Genomic DNA, 20,099 nt, shown 5'->3' with positions numbered 1-20,099 from the left:
GAAAGGATAAAAAAATATAGATTCCCATAAAGCTAAGTGTTTAGAGGTTTCATGCTTGGACATCATCATTGGCCGTAGCTTCTCTGATGATACTTCAGATCCTTGTACATAGAGAGTCTTCTGTGGAATAGATAATTGTGGCAATATGGCACAGACCTTTTCTTGTGCCAATTTTGTATGATATTGGCTATAAGTCTAGATAGTTTTTTATACACAGGCACGCACACCCCCCCACACACACAAATGCTTGGTTGCTATTAGTCAAAGTAATTCAAGTTAAATGTGGCTTTTAATGGTACTCCTGATTCATCTTAATGGTCTCTAATTCAGTCTTGACATGGAACCCTGAAGACTGGTCTGACTTGCTCACAGAGAGCTTACACAGCCCAGTTTGTTGGCTGCAGTAAGTGAGAGGATGAATGATCCTTTCAGAGAATAGCCCCACGTCTTTGATGTCTTGAAATATAAAGATTATAGTCCAAGAAAGCAAGGTGAAAAGGATGTGACAATATCAGGTGGAAAGAGACAGACTCTGAAAGAAATCTATGAGAAAGCCTGGAATTGTTCATGTTTTCCTCATTAATGTCTTACAATATTAAGCATTTAACTCAACTGCCAAAAGTAGTGTTTTCAAAACCTGATACAGAATTGTTTCATAAAAGGCTTGGGGACCTTCTAGGAAAATGTAGGAGATTAAAATCTTCTCGCACATTTTCATTTTAATATTTAATCTGGATAAAAGACCATAGTTTTAGAAAATCTGTGCTTGTATCTATGAACTCTATAAAATTTTAAAAGCATTAGACACCAGGGGTATTGCCATAAAATCATCCTTTTCCAAATATTCCACTATTCATCTTGTCCGTCTCTGGACATTTTAGTGCTCTTCTTTGGTGTTGCCCAGATGGCCCTCTGCACAAGCAGATAACGCCTTTCCTATGGCCTGCAATGTGAAAGCACCCCTGCAGGTGTACAACACAGTGGCCTTGATGAAAAGTTCAACTCCATTCATTCTACTCAGACCAAGGCTGTGGTGATATCATTGACACTCCTCTTTCTCCCACTCTCCTCAAATCCACGGCATGTCTTGATAGCAGTGCCTTCCCATTTCATCTGGAATCCATCTTTCCAACACTTCCACCTCCTGCGTGTATCACCCTAATGCAGTCCAAGCCACTCATCTCTTATCCAGACAACTGTGATACCTTCCTAATTAGTTTCCCTGTCTCCCCTGGCCCCCTATAGTCTTGATCACACAGGAGCCAGTGCAATCTTTTTGATGTAAGAGAACATCCTTCCTCTGTTCAAAACCCTCTAAACCTTCACTGTACAACATGAAATAAAATTCAGAGTCATTGACATGGTTTGTGGGGAATGCCTGCCCCCTATGCCCTGCTTCCACCACCTCATCTCCTTTGACAATCTTATTTACTCCTCCTGCTCCAGTGACAACCTTTGAATTCTGAAAGATACTGAAAGCATTTAAGTCAAAGCCTTTGCCTGTACCAGTCCTTCTAACTCAGAGTTCTCCTCAAATATCCACATGGCAGGCTCATGACTACCGAAAAGTCCTCTCATCACAGAAATTTCCTGTGACTCCTTCTCTTAAGGAGACCCCCCTGACCCCCTTCTCTCTCTTTCCCACACATTAGTTTCCTCCTTAGCACTTACCACTTCCCAGCATATTCTGCTTTTTACATGTACTTGTTTTCATGTCAATCTCTGCCCTCTAGAATATAGGGTTAATGAGAGAAGGGTCTTTGTCCTGTTCTCTTCTATAATCCCTACAATAATACACGGAAAATATTTAGTTAATATCTAATAGACGAATGAATTCTATTTTATCCAATAGCATTGAGAGTATATATGCCTTTTGGGGAAAGTACTTTTTATGTAGTAGATAATAGTCTCAGAAATTTATTTTCTACTTTATATTTCCACAGTATATCAAGATTTGTAATAGAGATATTTATGGCAGTAGTGGTTTGTCAGACACAGTCCTCAAAAGTCACTGTCCTATGAATAAGTATAACTTAGAAAACTGGCAGCAAGTTAACTGTTTCTCTTAGAAGCAGACAATGATGTCTACCTACCTCAGTTCTCTTTATAAATGGAGTGTTTCACCCTTGCTAACAGTTTACTTGTTGAAGCTTAGAAAAGTCAAGATCATTCTATAGAGTGAAACCACTGAACAGAGGTCTAAAAGAGTCCTTACAGATCATCTACAACTATCTTCCTAAAGGACTGGCCAATTGATGATGGCATTTTTTTTTCAGTGACAGAAAACTGTCTACATTGTTAGCCTACCCATTTTGGCTTTGGATGGATTTTCCTTTGGGTAAATGAGTCTGTGTCTAGGTAACATAGACACATTGGTCTTCATTTTTTGGAATCCAGAGGAAAAAGAATCAACTAGGAAATGAAGAGATATAGAAGAGTGAAAGCAAGATGCAGAAAACGAAACTTTTCTGCTGGAACATTCCTATCTTTCAAGTTTAATTGTACCTAGAAGCAAAGAGATATTTATCTGATTCCATGAAACCTAGGAGGAAGAATCATTCTTCATTTTATGTAGAAATATCCAGAGAAGTTTGTATTTGCTCTTAGGTCTCTGATAGAAAATGTATTGGTTCGTATTGCTGTGTAACGAATCACCCCGAAATGCAGTTCCTTAAAACAACTCTATTTCTTATATCTCACAAGATATCTATGGATCAACTTGCCAGTTCTATTGATCTGATTTAGACTCAGCTGATCTCAACAGAGCTTATTCATGTGCCAGCTGTTAGCTGGTGGATTGGCTAGAGGCTAGCTGGTCAAAGATGACCTCTGCTGGAAAGGAAACATTTCTCCCTGTGCCTCTCTTATATTTTCAGCAGACCAACAGCATACATTCTCATGGAAGGTCTGAAGGCACAAAAACATGTGACCTGAGAAATAAACTCTTGTATAAAAATAAAATATTTGGGATCCCTGGGTGGCTCAGCGGTTTAGCGCCTGCCTTCAGACTAGGACATGATCCTGGAGTCCCGGGATCAGGCTCCCTGCATGGAGCCTGCTTCTCCCTCTGCCTGTGTCTCTGCCTCTTTCTCTCTCTCTCTCTCTCTATGTGTGTGTGTTTCTTGTGAATAAATAAATTAAATCTTAAAAAAATAAAAATAATAAATAAAATAAATAAAATAAATAAAATAAAATAAAATAAAATAAAATAAAATAAAATAAAATAAAATATCCATGGCAGTATAAGAGGTTTTTCCAATTAATAGCAATGCAGACTCAAGTTCTGCTTTGGGTAAGGGAAAAGAAGAAACACAATCGCTTACTACAGAATTATCAGTAAAATATTTCTCCATCTTGCAGAGGAAATTTGCAGTCACAGATGTTGGAGAATGAGGGAAGTGACAAATACAAGTTAGCAAAGCTTTCTTACTCTTGATCAGGCATGTATTAATAATGCTATTTAGCAATTGTGAGTTTGTCTTACTAGGATATATAAAATATAACTAGAACTGCAAATATTGTTAATGTTTTTTCTAATTTCTTGTCTTCTTTAATTATAAATCTGTTGGGATGCCCAAGTGGCTCAGCAGATGAGCGCTTGCCTTCAGCTCAGGGCATTATCCTGGGCCTGGGGATCGAGTCCCGCATCGGCCTCCCTCGGAGGAGCTCACATTTTCCTATGCCCATGTCTCTGCTTCTCTCTGTGGATCTCTCATGAATAAATAAATAAAATCTTAAAAAAAATATAATAGTAATTATAAATTTGCCTATATATGTTGGCAAATTGAGTTTAAATAAAAATTTTTTTTAAAAGAGGCTAATCAAGCCCTGGCAAATTAAAAAAAAAAAAAGATTTTTGTTTATTTGCAAGAGAGAGAACACAAGTGGGGAGAGGGGCAGAAGGAGAGGGAAAAGTAGGCTCCCTGCTGAGAGGGAAGCCTGAAAGTGGGCGGGGGGGGGGGGGGGGGGTTGGATCCCAGGACACCAAGATCGTGACCCCAGCCAAAGGCAGGTATTTAACCAACTGAGACACACCCAGGCACCCATATAAGTCTGCCTTAACTATAAATTACACTTATATTAGCATTTCTTCCTCAACATTGTGCATAAAACTGGGTAATAGTGTAATGTCCACTAAGAAAAGGAATTACATATATCGATACTGAGTGTGGCTTAGTGATCACTAAATAAAGTATATCAAAGCTTCATTTAGTAAATAACTTTTAGGAACAAAAATGTTGGCTTTGTTTTGTTTCTGCTGTACAAATATCAGAATACTTCTTTGAGTGTGAGCCAGTCTCAGGGCTCAGTTTCACGACCCTGAGATCATGACCTGAGCAGAAATCAAGAGTCAGAGGCTTACCTGACTGAGCCACCCAGGCCACCAATAAGAATAATTCTTAACGCTGATTAAAAACTGGATATGCTGATATAAAATCAGCAATACCTTAACATTGTTTATGACCTGACTAATATAGTACAAGGAGTACAAATGTCATCTCCCATTTACTTGTTTTGAGATAATTCCATAAGTTTCAGATACATTAAAATTTCCTCTTAATTGGTTAATTTTAACAAAATAGCCCTGTCATAATTTCATGATGTCATGGATGAAAATAAGTCATACAGCCCTTGTTATAACTTCTCTCCCGGTTATTCTCCTTGCTTCTCATTGCTATGCTGTTTATTATGGTTTATACAACAAGGTCTAATCTAATATGTTCTTTAATGAATTATCCACAGATGGCCCACAGTCTGCTTATTTCACCTTAAGATTTGTTGGTACATTTATCTTTCCCTTGTTGTTTCTTGTCCTTTTATTTATTGCAGATGGTTTCATGCCCATTTTTATATCTATAAAAAATGGTAATAAAGATGGTAATCATATCTCCAGTGTTTCTTCTCGAAATCTAGAATAATTGGCTCTAAGAGTTTGTCTCATTTGTAACTATTTCATATATTCTCAACGTGTTTTAGTTTTTTTAAACTGTAAATGTTGGGCACCTGGGTGGCTCAGTGGTTGAGCATCTACCTTTGGCTCAGGTTGCGATCCTGAAGTCCTAGAATCAAGTCCCACATCTGGATCTTATGGGGAGTCTGCTTCTCCCTCTGCCTATATCTTTGCCTCTCTCTGTCTTTCATTAATAAATAAATAAAATCTTTTAAAGAATAAAGTAAACTGTAAATGTTAAAAATGTTTGTCATATTCAGATTTGGGTTCCACTGAGGCTTAAATTTAGGAGATGTGACCTGAAGATGACCATAATAATTCATAAGTTTTCCATATAGGTTTCGCCAGAATAGTGAAGCTCAGCATCCATTAACACTTGCCAAGTTTCTCTATCTACTAATCAACGACAGTATTGTTAAATATATATTTAGCAGTGTGCTTATTTGTCTTTCTCTAGGTTTTAGATCTGTAAGGATCTAAACAAGGATTGTAAACAAGGATTTAAAAAAAAAACTTTTTTTGCAGAAACAAATGGTACAAGAAGAGTCCCTATTCCTGAAATGACAGCCAGGACTAAATGTATTCGTGGTGTACCTATATGTGTGAGGAGTTTTCAGCATTCAGCATCAGTTAGATTCTTTGAGAATCTGTTTACTTTCATCCTCAAACAGCTGTCTGTAGGACTGGGAACTCTGTTGTTGCTTTAACCCATCAGAAGCACTAAACAGATGTAATGTTTTGGTATTGTATGTCTGTCTTCTCTAGTATTTCCCACTCTCTCTCTCCCTGGTTCTTCATCTCCATCACCTGATTTTATTCAGTCAATGGAATGATCACGCTTCCCACCCCCAACCCTAAATGAAATTCAAATCTCACACATTACAATCTGCTTTTTCTCTTTCAGATTCCCGTCTTGGTCACACAGATAAGTTCAACCAATCACCCAGTGAAAGTGGGGCTGTCTGATGCATTTGTCGTAGTCCACAGGATCCAGCAAATTCCCAGTATGTAGAAGAAGGGTAATTGCAAAATCTGAGCCTGCTGTGGGGGTAAATTTAAAGGTGATTGATTTCAGCCAGTTGTGATAGTTTGAACAACAGAATCACTTAACTGAATGGTGCTTGTAAATTATATTATTTGGTTTATAACTCTTATTGATGTTTGCTATCTCTCTGTTACTCCTCAACTAATAATTTAGGTAAAGAGAAATTAAACAGCCAAGCCAACAATGTGTAATTTGGGTTTCTTTGGGATACTTAGCTTGGTTGCACAGATGTATTTCTTTCATTAATAAGAAGAACATAAAGGAATGACAGATTATTCAACTGATAGGTGCATGAATTTTATTTGTTTAGATTAAATTTATTAGCAAGAAAAGCAGCTTTGTGCCATTTTTATGTCTATTGTGTTTGTATAAGATTCTACAGGAAGGTGAAAGAGAAAGTATAAATTGAAGTAATAAATAAAAATTTCAGTGGAACTTTACCAGAGAAGATACATAATTTTTTTATTAAAGCATTTTTACTTATCTAGTCTAGTTTGCATTTGTGGAATAAAAGCATATGTGTTACTTGGGCAGCTGTTTGTCACATTAGAAATTCAGAATATTAAAAATTCATCATATTAGAAATTCAAAAACCACTGTTAGTAGTAGTTTTGATCATGTATACAGGCATCATTTGAAAATTTCTGTATTTTAAACCTCTATCTCAAGAAGAGTCCTGAGGGATACTTGGGTGTGTGAGTACTGAAGATGTTCATTTGTGTCCTAGACATGCTTATTTAAAGCAAGAGATGATAATAAAATACATCTCAAGATTAGATCATCTCTTTCCCTTTTTCGTTCAAAGTCCTTCTTATATTTCACTATACGGGTAGACCTAATTTATCACATGTGTATGTTTGGTCTTCCCTTGAACTAATTCTATTTAATTATGCCATCTCTCAAATACAGAAGGCAAATGGAGTGTAAATTATTTAGACTTTTAAAATTGTTAGAATTTTTGGATTGGCTGCAAATGTAATAGGGGTTACCTTACCACGGCAATTTAGAATGATGCTTCTATGTGGTAGTAATGCTTCGTGAAGGCCGTTAATCTTCCACGGCAGTTTCTCTTTATTAGCTGAGAATTACTGGGAAGTAACATTCAAGGGAACTGTTAAATCAAGGCAGATTTTCCAGAAATGAAATTAGACAGTGAACAAAGCAAGGATGTACTAGTGTATGCAGGCACATAATGACATCCTCTTAAATAAGAGGCTGTGTCCTGGGAGAGCCAAGTTGATTCCTGTTTGAGGACAAGTATTTTTCACATTCCTTCTTTCAGGATGTAAAATCAAGCATGACTTGAGTCAATTATAACGCAAGTAAAACTCGAGTTTTAGTTTATTTGTGGGTACTTTTCTTCCGAGAAAGAACATTATTTGCAGCTTCCTCAAAAGACATCTTGATCTACATTGATGTTCTGCCATATTATTGTTTGGACAAAAAGACCCACCCAAGTACAAAAGAAAAAAATTTTTACAAATGTATTTTAATATGCAAGTATTGTCTCAGAACCCAGGCATGGTAAAATTGTACTTAGTCTGTAGAGCCCAAATTACAATTTTGCATCCCTTGTTATAATGCAGTAGAGTAACTATTATGTCCTGAGGAAAAATAACTTTCCCAAATATAAATTTTATAGAGTAAATTGGCAAATACCATATGAATTTTGGGAACAGATTGTGTCTAACGTTGAGACTCAGCATGCATCTCCAAAAATTCCACAAGAGTCAAGTTTAGGGAAAAGCTTCTCAGGCGAGCTGCATCCCAGAATCCCATTCCCATGCCCTGTTTCTCTCACTGTTCTATCCGGAGAAAATTAGCCAAGAAAGAATGGAAGTTCTGAGTTTCTAATCCACTCATCCCTGCCTTTAAATGGAACCACATTTCAGCAAGAAAATTGGAATTGATGTGTTCTATTAAAAGTCTTTTGGGGAACAGAAAAATTTAAATCTCCTTAAACATCTGTTCCCACATTTATAAGGTATAAGTAATAGTATCTGTTACATGAGCTTCTCTATAGAAGGAGAGATATGGTCCCATTGTATTCTCAACCTAAAAGAAAGAAAGAAAGAAAGAAAGAAAGAAAGAAAGAAAGAAAGAAAGAAAGAAAGAAAGAAAGAAAGAGAAAGAAAGAAGAAGAAAGAAAGAAAGAAAGAAAGAAAGAAAGAAAGAAAGAAGAAAGAGAAGAAAGAAAGAAAGAAAGAAAGAAAGAAGAAAGAAAAAAGAAGAAAGAAAAAAGAAAGAAAGAAAGAAAGAAAGAAGAAAGAAAGAAAGAAAGAAAAGAAAGAAAGAAAGAAAGAAAGAAAGAAAGAAAGAAAGAAAGAAAGAAAGAAAGAAAGAAGGAAGGAAGGAAGGAAGGAAGGAAGCATACTTATTTAGGCCAGAGATTAAGCTAGCCCAAGATTAGCATGGTATAAATTATATACAACTATTACTTTTTCCTGAGACATATAAGATGATTGCTAGAAAAAAAAAAAAGATTCCTAGAGATCTGTATGTTACCTATTTGTGCAATCAGAATTTAGATAAATATTTAAATCATTTTCAAAATTCTGCTGTCTTGTTTAACAACCCTCATTATTAGGAGTCACCCTCACAGGGAATTTAAGCCATTCATCTCTGTTTCCCCTTTTTCTTCTCTGGAGTGAATTTAGGGAAAAACTGATCATTATCCTAAGTAATGAGTGGTTTCATTTCTTCTCTATTGCAAGGTACATTACATAGGACCCTGTTCTCATAAGATCAACTTTCTGTTCTTTTCATCATTTTGGTTACACGAGTTATAGAGCCTAGATCCTCAGCTTAATCTACCCATGGCAAATGGTAATGCAGACTGTAATCTTGAGAATATTTTTTCCCAGTGGAACCGTTATATAGTTGCTATACTATTCTTATCAGTTGGTGAAGGGTTGATAAAGCACTTGAAAAGCTGATAGGTAGGTTTAATTTGTTTATTGTAACGATTTCTCCCTTGTCTTTCATCATAATATTAACAACAAAAAACTTGCTCTTCAGTTTTTTAAAGGCTTCCAGATAGCAAATGAGTTCAATGTAACTTTCAAGCATAGTTTATTACTCTAGTCTTTACTTTTCAAAAGAGATCAGGTGATCTGAGAGTTTAAAATATCAAAGGGAATTCGGTATTGTTAGTAAATTAATAAACAGTTCTAAGGTTACAAAGGAAATTCCTTTGCTCCTTCCAAAAAAGAAAAAGAAAAAAAACCCTGATGAAATTAACCCTTATATCTAAAAAAATAAAATAAAAGATAAAAATTAGTTAGCAGTCCAGAAAGTATAAGGGATACCATGGTAGGGATACTAATCATGAGACCTTGAGAATTTTATTTAATTCCTATAACTTTACATACAAAATGGTCATCTTAATACCAAAGATGCAATGGGTATATAGCATGCAGTGCATGGCACCAATTAAGCACCGTGTTTGTGTCCATATTAATTGTTGCTTCATCATCAGCATTGTCACTTTAAAAAGACAATGGTGCTAAGATGTGTACACCCAGAACAAGGGCTCATGAGAGTGAGTCCACAGGAGATTTCTACCAGAATACACCTCGATGCTCTCTTTCTCTGAAACTTATTCTTTCTGTCATTTGTGTTTTGTGTGTCTTGGTGTGTCTGTCTATGTGTACATATGTCTCTGTATTACCTTCTGTTTTTCATAAAACAGTTTGTAGAATTTTAGAAACAAAAAGAACACAGATATCTACTGATCCAGCCTCCACAGGTACAGATGTGATAGTCCACGTACAATGACTTCAGTTATTCATTACAGAAATCCAGATGTAAAAACATACTTGTGATTATAAGCATAGTGCCTATCAATTCCGAGAAATTTGTTAAATAACATAGAATGTAAAGAAGAAAATTTAAATGGTTTGTAAATCTACCACAGAGAGATAACAATTAATGTTTCCCCCTATGTGCATCCAAGCTTTAGTTTATAGGATATACTATAAAGTATAAATATATACTTTTTGTACTTTATAGTATGCAAACACGTGCCCACTAAGAAAACTGACAATATTTTTGTCACCTATTTTTCTCTTAACAAAGATAGCACATTTTTTTTTCCTGCACTGCAGGAAATACCTAGCATGTGGCCATTAATAGTTTCAACAAATTCCTTTGTTTCATAATTCATGCGACCTGTCTGAACACTGGTTTGTCATGTTGGTTGCTTTTCATATTAATTACCTAAAACAGTGCTGAACATCTTTGTTTTAAATGTTGACACAACTCTTTAGAAATGAATATGTGGCCATTGACTGTTAATAGTTTTTTTATGTACTTTGTCAAATTGCTGTCTATAAAGGTTGTACCAATTTACTTCCCTACCAGCTTTTTATTAGTTATCCCATTTTGCCAGATGCTCCCAGACACTATTATCATTTTTAAACCGTGTAAATTTGATAAGCAAAACATGATATTTCATTGTGGCTTTAATATTCTTTTGATTACCAGAAAGTCTTCACATTGTCATGTATTTGTAGGTCATGTGTAATTTCCATAATTTCTCGCTAAATAGCTTTATTAAGTAATTCTCAGCCTCGGCTTGCATCCTTCCACGTTCTTTTACACAGTGTGCAGAGGTCTTCCCGGATAAATGTATGGCTCTCACTACTACCATTCATACTTGTTTGTTTCTCTCTGCTCCAATTTAACACTCTGTATTTCCATCTGAATCTCTAGGGTGCTGACCTTCTCCGTCGCTCCTCGCCTTTTCTCCACCTTCTGAGCTTAAAAAGCATAACATTTCCAGCAAAGAAAACCCAGAAAATCCACTCTTGCCTTCATGGTTCTTTTATCTGGAAATGCAAAGCAAGGCCATTTTAGCAATGTGAAAGTTAGTTTTACGCACATGCAGAATTCTTGTCCAAAAAAAACCAAGCTGGAAAGCTGCTGACCTAACTTGAAATGGCTCTTCTACAAATTAACGATAACAGCTATTTCTGAACCCTTTAGAATACTCCATCTTATTCTTCTCTCCAGCAGTCCATTATCTGCTTCTTTCTTAACATCAATTCCTTTCTCATCAACATCTGCAGTTTTCAGTTTATTGACATTGTTCGTAATACAACAATTTGTTGCCCTGGATTTGTTGGTCATTATTATAAGAAACGTCAGAATTTTCAAAGATAAAACTCACAACTAATTTGGAGAGTAAATATATTTTAAAAGATACTTAGAGGTTCAGTGAACTCTTTGAGGAACGTCATATATGGTTTGTCATATGTGGTGTCCTTAGAAACTTTACAGACCAGGCAGCAATTTTTCAAAGAACTCAACCAAACTTATGTTTACAGACTGAAAAAAAGAAGAAGAACCTTAACAAACAAAAACGATTTTTTTTTTTACTCTGCTAAATGTATTAAGCTTTAATTCTCAAAAAGCATAATAGCATAGGCCAGTACTGTCTAATGGGACTTTCTGCACTGATAAAATATTCTAAATCTGAGCCGTTTAGTATTGGTCTCACTAGCTGCATGTGGCTGGTAGCCCTTGAAATGTGGCTAGTGACATTTGGGAATTGAATTTTTACTTTTATTTCATTAATTAATTTTAAGTTAGAGATATACATGTGACCAGTGGTTACCATATTGGAAAGGGCAAGAATAGACCACATATGCATATTTAAATAAAATAAATATTAAATTTCAGGTATAATATTTATAGAACATACATTTTTCTTCTTCTTTGCCTTTCAAAAAGCCTTAGAATTTTAGATGTGATTAAATAATACATTTTCTAATATAAGCATTCCATTATAACTGATTCTCCCCAAATAAACCAATTTGTAATTTTGATTCACTGGTAGGACACCTCCATTATAATTACGTAGCAAACAATAATTTAAAACAAACAAACAAAAAAGAATTTGACAAACTATGGAGAAAATGAATAGTCTTGGAAAAACTGAAGGTATTTTTTTCTTTCATAACCCAATTAAAGCTCTTTTAGAATACTGAGCTTCTCCTGTTATTTTAGTTATCAGGGTCTTTTCATTCATTTAAGGACACACATTACAAATCCTTTAGTAAATTGGGTCATCTTACCTTCTTGGTCTTCAAAATGGAAAGCACTTCAAAATTATTCATTTTACAGAAGATAAAGTTGCATCTCTTTCCAGCTTAGCTTCCTCACATGCTTTAGTTCCTACATGCATTTGCCCACTCAAGGCTCAACAACAAAAATAAATAGAAATCATGACATTCTCCCCATAAAATATCCGCTCATAAAACTCTTTCAGGATAGAAGGCATTATGCAAAATGATGTTCTATTGTTTAATACAGACATTTCAAACATACCCCATTTGATGATTTTGATTTTTTAAAAAGAAGCAAATGTTTAAGACTTTTCTGGATATTACAGATCACTGATGACTTATATCTAACATATTTCAGAATATTTTTTTAGAATTTCTATGAACGAAAAAGAATTCCTTCTGGGACCTATGACTAAATTGCTTTTTTTAATCTTTTTTTTATTCATTGACTTTTTATCCTATACCAATATGAGATAAAGTAAAATTTTACCAATATAGAGTGTGTCTCTTATTTAATAATTTATTTCAATATAACATACTAAAAGTCACAGAAAGGACTTCAATACATATTAAAAATTCAAGACATTTTAATATTTATATGTTTAATAAATATCTATTGAGTACCTATTAGGCTAGGTTTTATTGATCTAAGGAAGAGAAACCCAACCTAATGTACTTTTATTTTACCCAATATAGTGAATCATCTTTGCAGTGCTTACCTTACTGGGGAAAGCACAGAAAAGTAGCCAAAACAGTTCTCCAAAATAATCTAAGTAGAAATCTAATTTTTCTATCAAAGCCTATCTGCCTTTTTTAATTTTAAATTAGAGCCTCAGAGATTCGATATTCCACTTTTCTCTCTCAATTTTGCCTTTGAATTTATACTTTCCTCTGCCTTAATTTTTCTTAATTTTTCCCTATTACACAATGAATATTTCTATTTTAATTTATACTTCCCTACTACACAGATAATATTTTTATTTTTAATAATACTGATTGGATACCTTTTCAAACATACCCACATGTTAATTTTTCCAGTTGGATTTTTTATAGAAAGTTTAGTTTCTTGGAGATGTTGGGAGTTTTTCTTATACAAGTACCAAACAATTGCATGATTTAGCACTAAAAGCTTTTTTAAAACTTGATTTTAAAATACAGAAATCTTACTGCATCTCACCCAATTTTTTTAAGAAAGTCACAATTTTCTTTTCTCTCAGATTAAAACAGAGATAATCATGATATTGCCAATGTACATTACAAATGCTCCCAAAAAGTCACAGAAATAAAGTGGTATATTCCCCTGGGGGGAAGCACCATCTTCAGAGGAACATTCCCTAGATCAATGGGAACCTTGATGTTAGGCCTGAAGTCCCCATGTCACACCAGCCCACTAAGATACTGCTTGACCAGTTACTGTCCCAGTGTTCGTTCTGGCTCTCTTCTTGAGCAGAGGGTTTACTGAAGGAAATCAGTACATGCATTTTGTTTAAGCTGTTAGTAAATATACATGGATGGAGGTGAAAAGTGAAGATTGGTTTTAGATGACGTTTCTGATTTTCTTTAGGCATGCTCAAATAACTCATGAAATCTGACCATTGCAATTGGGATTTTAGTAGTTTCCTGGAACTTTACAAGCAGTGAGGGAATGATGAGAAGAAAATCAAGAGGTTCATATTAGTACTTCATTTTTCTCTGAATTTTGTTGCCTCATCCAAAATGAATTACATTATTATTTAATAGGATTAGAATACAGAAGGAATAAAAAAATGTTTGAAACAAAAGCATCTTCTGTTGGTAGCTGCTTGATATAACAATGCCAACCAGCTATTTCTGTTAATGAATTACAGTTTGTAATTCACTGTTATAATGCTCGGTCTCTTTTATTTTCTCATGTCCTCATGCCAGATATGAACTCTTAATTATGCAATACATTTACTATTTAATTAAAGAGTTCTCAGTGAATGGTGCTGTGTGTGGTGGGCTCAATTGGAACTCAGAAAAAAAAAAAAACATTTGGGACCAATCATTAAGCATTGGCAATGCATCGGTGAGGCAATGTTAGCAAATCTTTTACTTGACAGTTTAGACAATATTACAATATTTATATAAATGGAAGAATCTGCCAATTTAGGAAATTACTCATACATTCTCTATGTGAATGTTAGCTTTAAAGACAGGCAAATAAACTAGATCATGGCTAATAATGCCACAGGGTACTCATTAAACTGTGTTCATTTCGGCCAGAGCGAATATTGATTGGAGAGGATTCCTGGTGTTTCCATATGATCACTCTGTTCCCTCCTGTTAATTTTGCTCAGAATTTCTAAAAGATGCAATTCATTAGTCATACTTTGAATCATGTCACCTTAAGATTTTGGATACTAAACTTTATTCTCTATGTATTAGTCTACTCAGAGATTTTGTTTCTTTTTTTATTATTTTTAAAAGCCCCTAATGGGTATTATAGTTGAACTTGGTTTAGTGAAGTTGTAAGAAAACAGTTAAAGCTGTTTCAGCACTACTAAGACTGAATGTTTGGTACAGCATTATTTTGGCTGACTTTCTAAAGAAGACACATGATCTAAATACATTTCTGGAATCTAATGAAAGCTTCTAATATTGGCAGGAGCTACCAGTAAATACATTCCTAATTACTTGTTTCTGACAGGGTATCTCTGAAATACAACAAAAATGACCATTTGGAAGCTGTCATTAATTGGCAGGTCATCAAACAAAAATCTTTCTCATTAATTTTAGTTTTGCTAAACTCATTTTCTCCCTATAGTTAGAGGGGTCTTGAGCAGGTGATAGAACTAGCATAGCAAGAAAGTTCACTTTCCTTTGACCCCATATGCATAATCAATAATTCACTTTCAGAGGCTCACAGTCATTATGTCAATAGTTTGAGATTAGGAACTTATAATATGAAGAGAAAATTAGTATTTTAAGCACCTCTGAATCTGATAGATACTGAGTGAATTGAGTATGAAAGAGACTCAGAAACCCCCAAACCAGTGATCTCATGACAAAGCCATATTATTTACTTATTTCCAAAAACTAAATTATTTAATAAAATACAAGGGAAAGCAGTATATAGGTAAATGTATTATTTAGACAAAGCAGAAGCCAGGTAATCTTTTTATGTGCTTTAAAATTAAAACTTTAAAAAAAATGCCTCAAGAACCCTTATAAATACGGTGAAATTAGCATTTTCTCTAATATTTACTAACGTTTACACCTTGAAAATTATATATGCATCTTTCCCTTACACCGAAAAGAAATGAGTCGGATTATGGTTCTTAAGCAGTCTTTTCCAATCTGATAAACCTGAAGGTACATTCAGCATATGGATTTTAGAATTTCTATGAGCCCCCAAAAAGTTCATTTTGGGCTACCTCTCCTTCCTCTTCCACAGTAGAATTTCATGGTGAATAATCAGAAATGAGTGAAAAGATATGAGTGGATAAAAGTAGAAATACGTATAAGTAATGTTTGACTTTGCTCCTGGGTATGTAGATATATCTACATTTCCTGAACACTTATTTTTTTTTTTAATTTTTATTTATTTATGATAGTCACAGAGAGAGAGAGAGGCAGAGACACAGGCAGAGGGAGAAGCAGGCTCCATGCACCGGGAGCCCGATGTGGGATTCGATTCCGGGTCTCCAGGATCATGCCCTGGGCCAAAGGCAGGCGCCAAACCACTGCGCCACCCAGGGATCCCCATTTCCTGAACACTTATAATAAAAGACAGCTCACTATCTCCTGGACACCATATTCCTGAGCCATGTCCTAGAGAAGATCACTGTTGAGTCAATTGATTTTAGTCAAAATTTAACTGTCTTGAAGCAAAAGTGGAAAACATATTCCTGGAAGCCTGATTTCAGAGTCTTAGTGTGATTTCAGTGAGTTTAGGCCTGTAGAAATAGACTAATACATGCAGCATATAACCAGCATGATGTATAGTTGCCATATTGAACATGTATTGAGCACCTGCATTTGAAAGGGATTGTTCTAACCAATTTACATTTTTTTAAAGATTTTATTTATTTATTCATAGACACAGAGAGAGAGGGGCAGAGACACAGACAGAGGGAGAAGCAGGCTCCATGCAGGGAGCCCGATGTGGGACTCGATCCCGGGTCTCCAGGATCACACCTCAGGCTGCAAGCGCGACAAACCACTGGGCCACCGGGGCTGTCCCAATTTACATTTATTATCTCATTTTTTTTGTCTTTTTTTTAATTTATTTTTTATTGGTGTTCAATTTACTAACATACAGAATAACCCCCAGTGCCGTCACCCATTCACTCCCACCCCCCGCCCTCCTCCCCTTCTACCACCCCTAGTTCGTTTCCCAGAGTTAGCAGTCTTTACGTTCTGTCTCCCTTTCTGATATTTCCCACACATTTCTTCTCCCTTCCCTTCTATTCCCTTTCACTATTATTTATATTCCCCAAATGAATGAGACCATATAATGTTTGTCCTTCTCCGACTGACTTACTTCACTCAGCATAATACCCTGCAGTTCCATCCACGTTGAAGCAAATGGTGGGTATTTGTCTTTTCTAATGGCTGAGTAATATTCCATTGTATACATAGACCACATCTTCTTTATCCATTCATCTTTCGTTGGACATCGAGGCTCCTTCCACAGTTTGGCTATCGTGGCCATCGCTGTCAAAACAACTCAATGGTATAGATACTATTATCTCTGTTTTATGGATGAGGGAACAATATACAGAGAGGCTAACAAAGGAGCCCAGGGTCACACAGATATCAAGCAGAAACACTGCGGTGTGAACCACACAAGACTGTTCAAGAGCATGTACTATCAACCACTATGACATAGGACTTCCCAATATTTGATACATATTTTTTCAATAGACATATAGCGTCCCAAATAATTCCTGATAGAAATGATAATATTCAAGAAATGCCTTCCTGTCATCACAGACATTTCAAGAGCTAAATAAAATGCTGCTAACATTACTTTTCCATTACAATTCACCAAACTCAGGCAAGCTTATTAGCATAAGGCTCAAGTCTTTCTTTAATAGGAAATTTTAAATATATTTCATCAACAGTCTTTTTTTTTAATTTTTTTAATTTTTTTATTTATTTATGATAGTCACAGAGAGAGAGAGAGAGGCAGAGACACAGGCAGAGGGAGAAGCAGGCTCCATGCACTGGGAGCCCGACGTGGGATTCGATTCCGGGTCTCCAGGATCACGCCCTGGGCCAAAGGCAGGCGCTAAACCGCTGCGCCACCCAGGGATCCCAACAGTCTTGATTATAATAAAATCTTTTCCATGTTTATCTGATATTTAATTATTAAAGTTTGTGTCAAAGTCTCCCACCTAGCCTATTCCTCAGGGATACTGTTGAATTTGCTGATGAATGATTATAAATTCGTTCATGTAATATAAGCACTAATTATCAAACCTTCCTCAGATATGATACTGTATATTTAATAAATAGCAGTACTAAATTTTTAAGATGGCTTAAGTACTGTTTTTCTTTTATTAAAGAAATTTTATTCTAAATCTTTAAAGCAATCAAACTCATATTCTGGTAAAAAGTAACTTTATTTACTAAGCTGTGAATTTTTTTTTTTAGGCTGTGAAACATTTTTAATGGCTACTCATTCTTAAAGGACTCACTTTAGCTTTAGTTTTAAAGAAGTGGTGTCATCTTACCTTCTTTATTTTATGTGAGACTCTTTCAAAACATATAAATCTGTTAAGAAAATGTCTTCAGTATATCCTGGGTAACAATGGATTGGAGCCCTGCTAGCAAAGTGCGATATCTGAGACCATAATCAACATTTCAACTTCATTGATTAAAAAAAGCCTTCTGGGTATATCAGCACATGATTTTCAGGGTTTTTTTAATGATCTCTTCACAGGGATTATTTTAAATCTTCATTTTAAAACCAGCATAAGTGAAAAGTGTATCATTCTACATCACTATCAGATGATGTTTTATAGGTGCAGAAATCTTGAAAGATGTTTTTTTCTTCTTTTTGTTTTTACAGATGTCCGAAGAAGAACAATTTATGAATACCACCGAGTAGAGCTACAAATGTCAAAAATTACCAATATTTCAGCTGTGGAGATGACCCCATTACCTAGTAAGTTACCTTGTGAACAGAGCTAGGTGGGAAAGTCTAATGATCTGGTCTGTTGATACCTAAGTATCTTGATCCTGTGTGTATATGGAGGTAGGTGGGTGATTTTTAATTATGGTTGAGGAGTCTTTCTTTTTTTTTAATTTCTCTTCATGCTTCCAATGAGTCTTGATAAACCTATTCTGTCTTGTTTCCTAGCATGTCTCCAGTTTAATGGCTGTGGCCCCTGTGTATCCTCTCAGATTGGCTTCAACTGCAGTTGGTGTAGTAAACTTCAAAGGTAAAAAAGAGTAATACAGAAAATTTAAAAATCTTACAGAGACTTGTTGCTTCTAATTTTTCCATTGAATTCTAGAGGTGTCAGGTTTATCAATTAGAAATATATGAACAAATGTATACATGTAAAAGAAAAAAAACATGATCAAAAGGCAAAAAAAAATGCTTAGGATTTTTAGGTATTTTAGTGTTTTCCTTTGATCACTCAAAATTATCAAGAACCTTCAGAGTCAAAAAACTAATTATCTGATATACAGGTATGATCACCATGAGGCTTAAACTAGATGGTGACTGTGATTGATGAGTCTGTAAATTGAAGCTCTTGGTCTATATTCTTCAGAAAACATGGTATGACATGTCATCACTATAATAAGGACAGTTTATCCATGATCACATGTACATTCTTAGTAAGTTCCAGTGGATATCTCAAAGATTACTAGTGAAATTTAGAGATGTGGTCTATAGTTAGGAAATAAAGTGATACTAACTGGCTCCCATGTAAATAGAATGCATGGTCTGATTTTTCACAGATGGCAAAGAGGAGCTTTTAGTCCCTAGAGATTTTCAGAGAATAAATGAACATTTGTTAGAAATACGGAGCAAAGACTTTTACATGTGTTTTGTTATTTACTCAACCATTTTGTGCATCAATTATGTGCCAAACACTGGGAAAGCAACAGCAAATAATATAGGTGTGGTTCCTGCCCCCCCTCCCCATAGCATTTACTGTGTCTTGGGAATAAGTCCCCTTCCACCTTCAGAGTCTATGAAAAGTTCTTCCCCCAGGTAAAGAACAGAGTCTTCAGGCTTTTCATCTGTGCATGTTGCATCAGAGCTTCCTGTTGTAAAACAGCGTCTGTCTTATCATCTTGCTGCAGCATTTGCTCTGATGATAGAGGCATGTTCGGGAATACTTTAAAAGTTATTGAAGTATAAAGAATAGAATGCTAATACCTTGATAACAAGCTTTAGGAAACATGTTTAACTTGCTAACTTTGTGGCAACCAGTACAGTATTGTGGATAGAACAATATTATTTATTATAACCTTTGTTCTGTTTTCAGTACAACCTGTTCCAATCATTTCCTTTGTGCAATGAATATCAAATAATGAAAAAGTGAGCGGGAGATTAACATTCTTAAAAGGAGATTTAAACTTAACTGTATCTCCAGAATGGAAAGAACTGCCTTAAAATTAATAGTTTGTGCTTGTTTATATTCATATATTGTTGACATTCCATAAAAGTTACATGCATATTGGAAGTTATTCAAAATCTGTTTAGATAACAGCCAAAATACACCCAGGAGATGACACTTTAATATGTATAGTTAAGTAATACTGAGCTCACACATGAAAAACTCCTCCCAAAAATTAGTGAAAGGCCCTGGCTTGAGGTGTGCACCTAATTCAAGTTCTGGTCACCTACTTTGAGAAGTCTCCCTAAACCTATTATGTGAAGTCTATGTGAGGTGCCCAACCCCTGTGTTTCTTGAACATCCTGGGCAAAACTCCAGCATCAGCAGATACCATAGGTCTTATGGACACTTGTTCTTGTGTCTGTCTCCTTTGCTAGCTGTGGCTTTATTGAAGGTGAGTGGTCTTTATATCTCCAGAACCTAAGAATGTACCT

General features: G+C 35.2%; 1 protein-coding gene across 5 annotated transcripts in view; it reads left to right on the top strand.

Moving 5' to 3' along the window:
- PLXDC2 (plexin domain containing 2) overlaps positions 1–20,099 on the top strand; it is a 510,869-nt gene that overhangs the window by 381,956 nt on the left and 108,814 nt on the right. For all 5 annotated transcript variants that reach the window (XM_025464029.3, XM_049097150.1, XM_025464027.3 and 2 more), the window contains 3 exons: positions 5,856–5,955; positions 18,102–18,197; positions 18,393–18,474. In XM_025464029.3, the coding sequence (XP_025319814.1) occupies positions 5,856–5,955; positions 18,102–18,197; positions 18,393–18,474 (278 nt within the window). The remainder of the gene's footprint in view (positions 1–5,855; positions 5,956–18,101; positions 18,198–18,392; positions 18,475–20,099) is intronic.

This window comes from Canis lupus, chromosome 2 (assembly GCF_003254725.2).
Source record: "Canis lupus dingo isolate Sandy chromosome 2, ASM325472v2, whole genome shotgun sequence".
Taxonomy (NCBI): Eukaryota; Metazoa; Chordata; class Mammalia; order Carnivora; family Canidae; genus Canis; species Canis lupus.
Note: the sequence above shows the minus strand (reverse complement) of the source record. Positions and strands in the feature narration are given on the sequence as shown.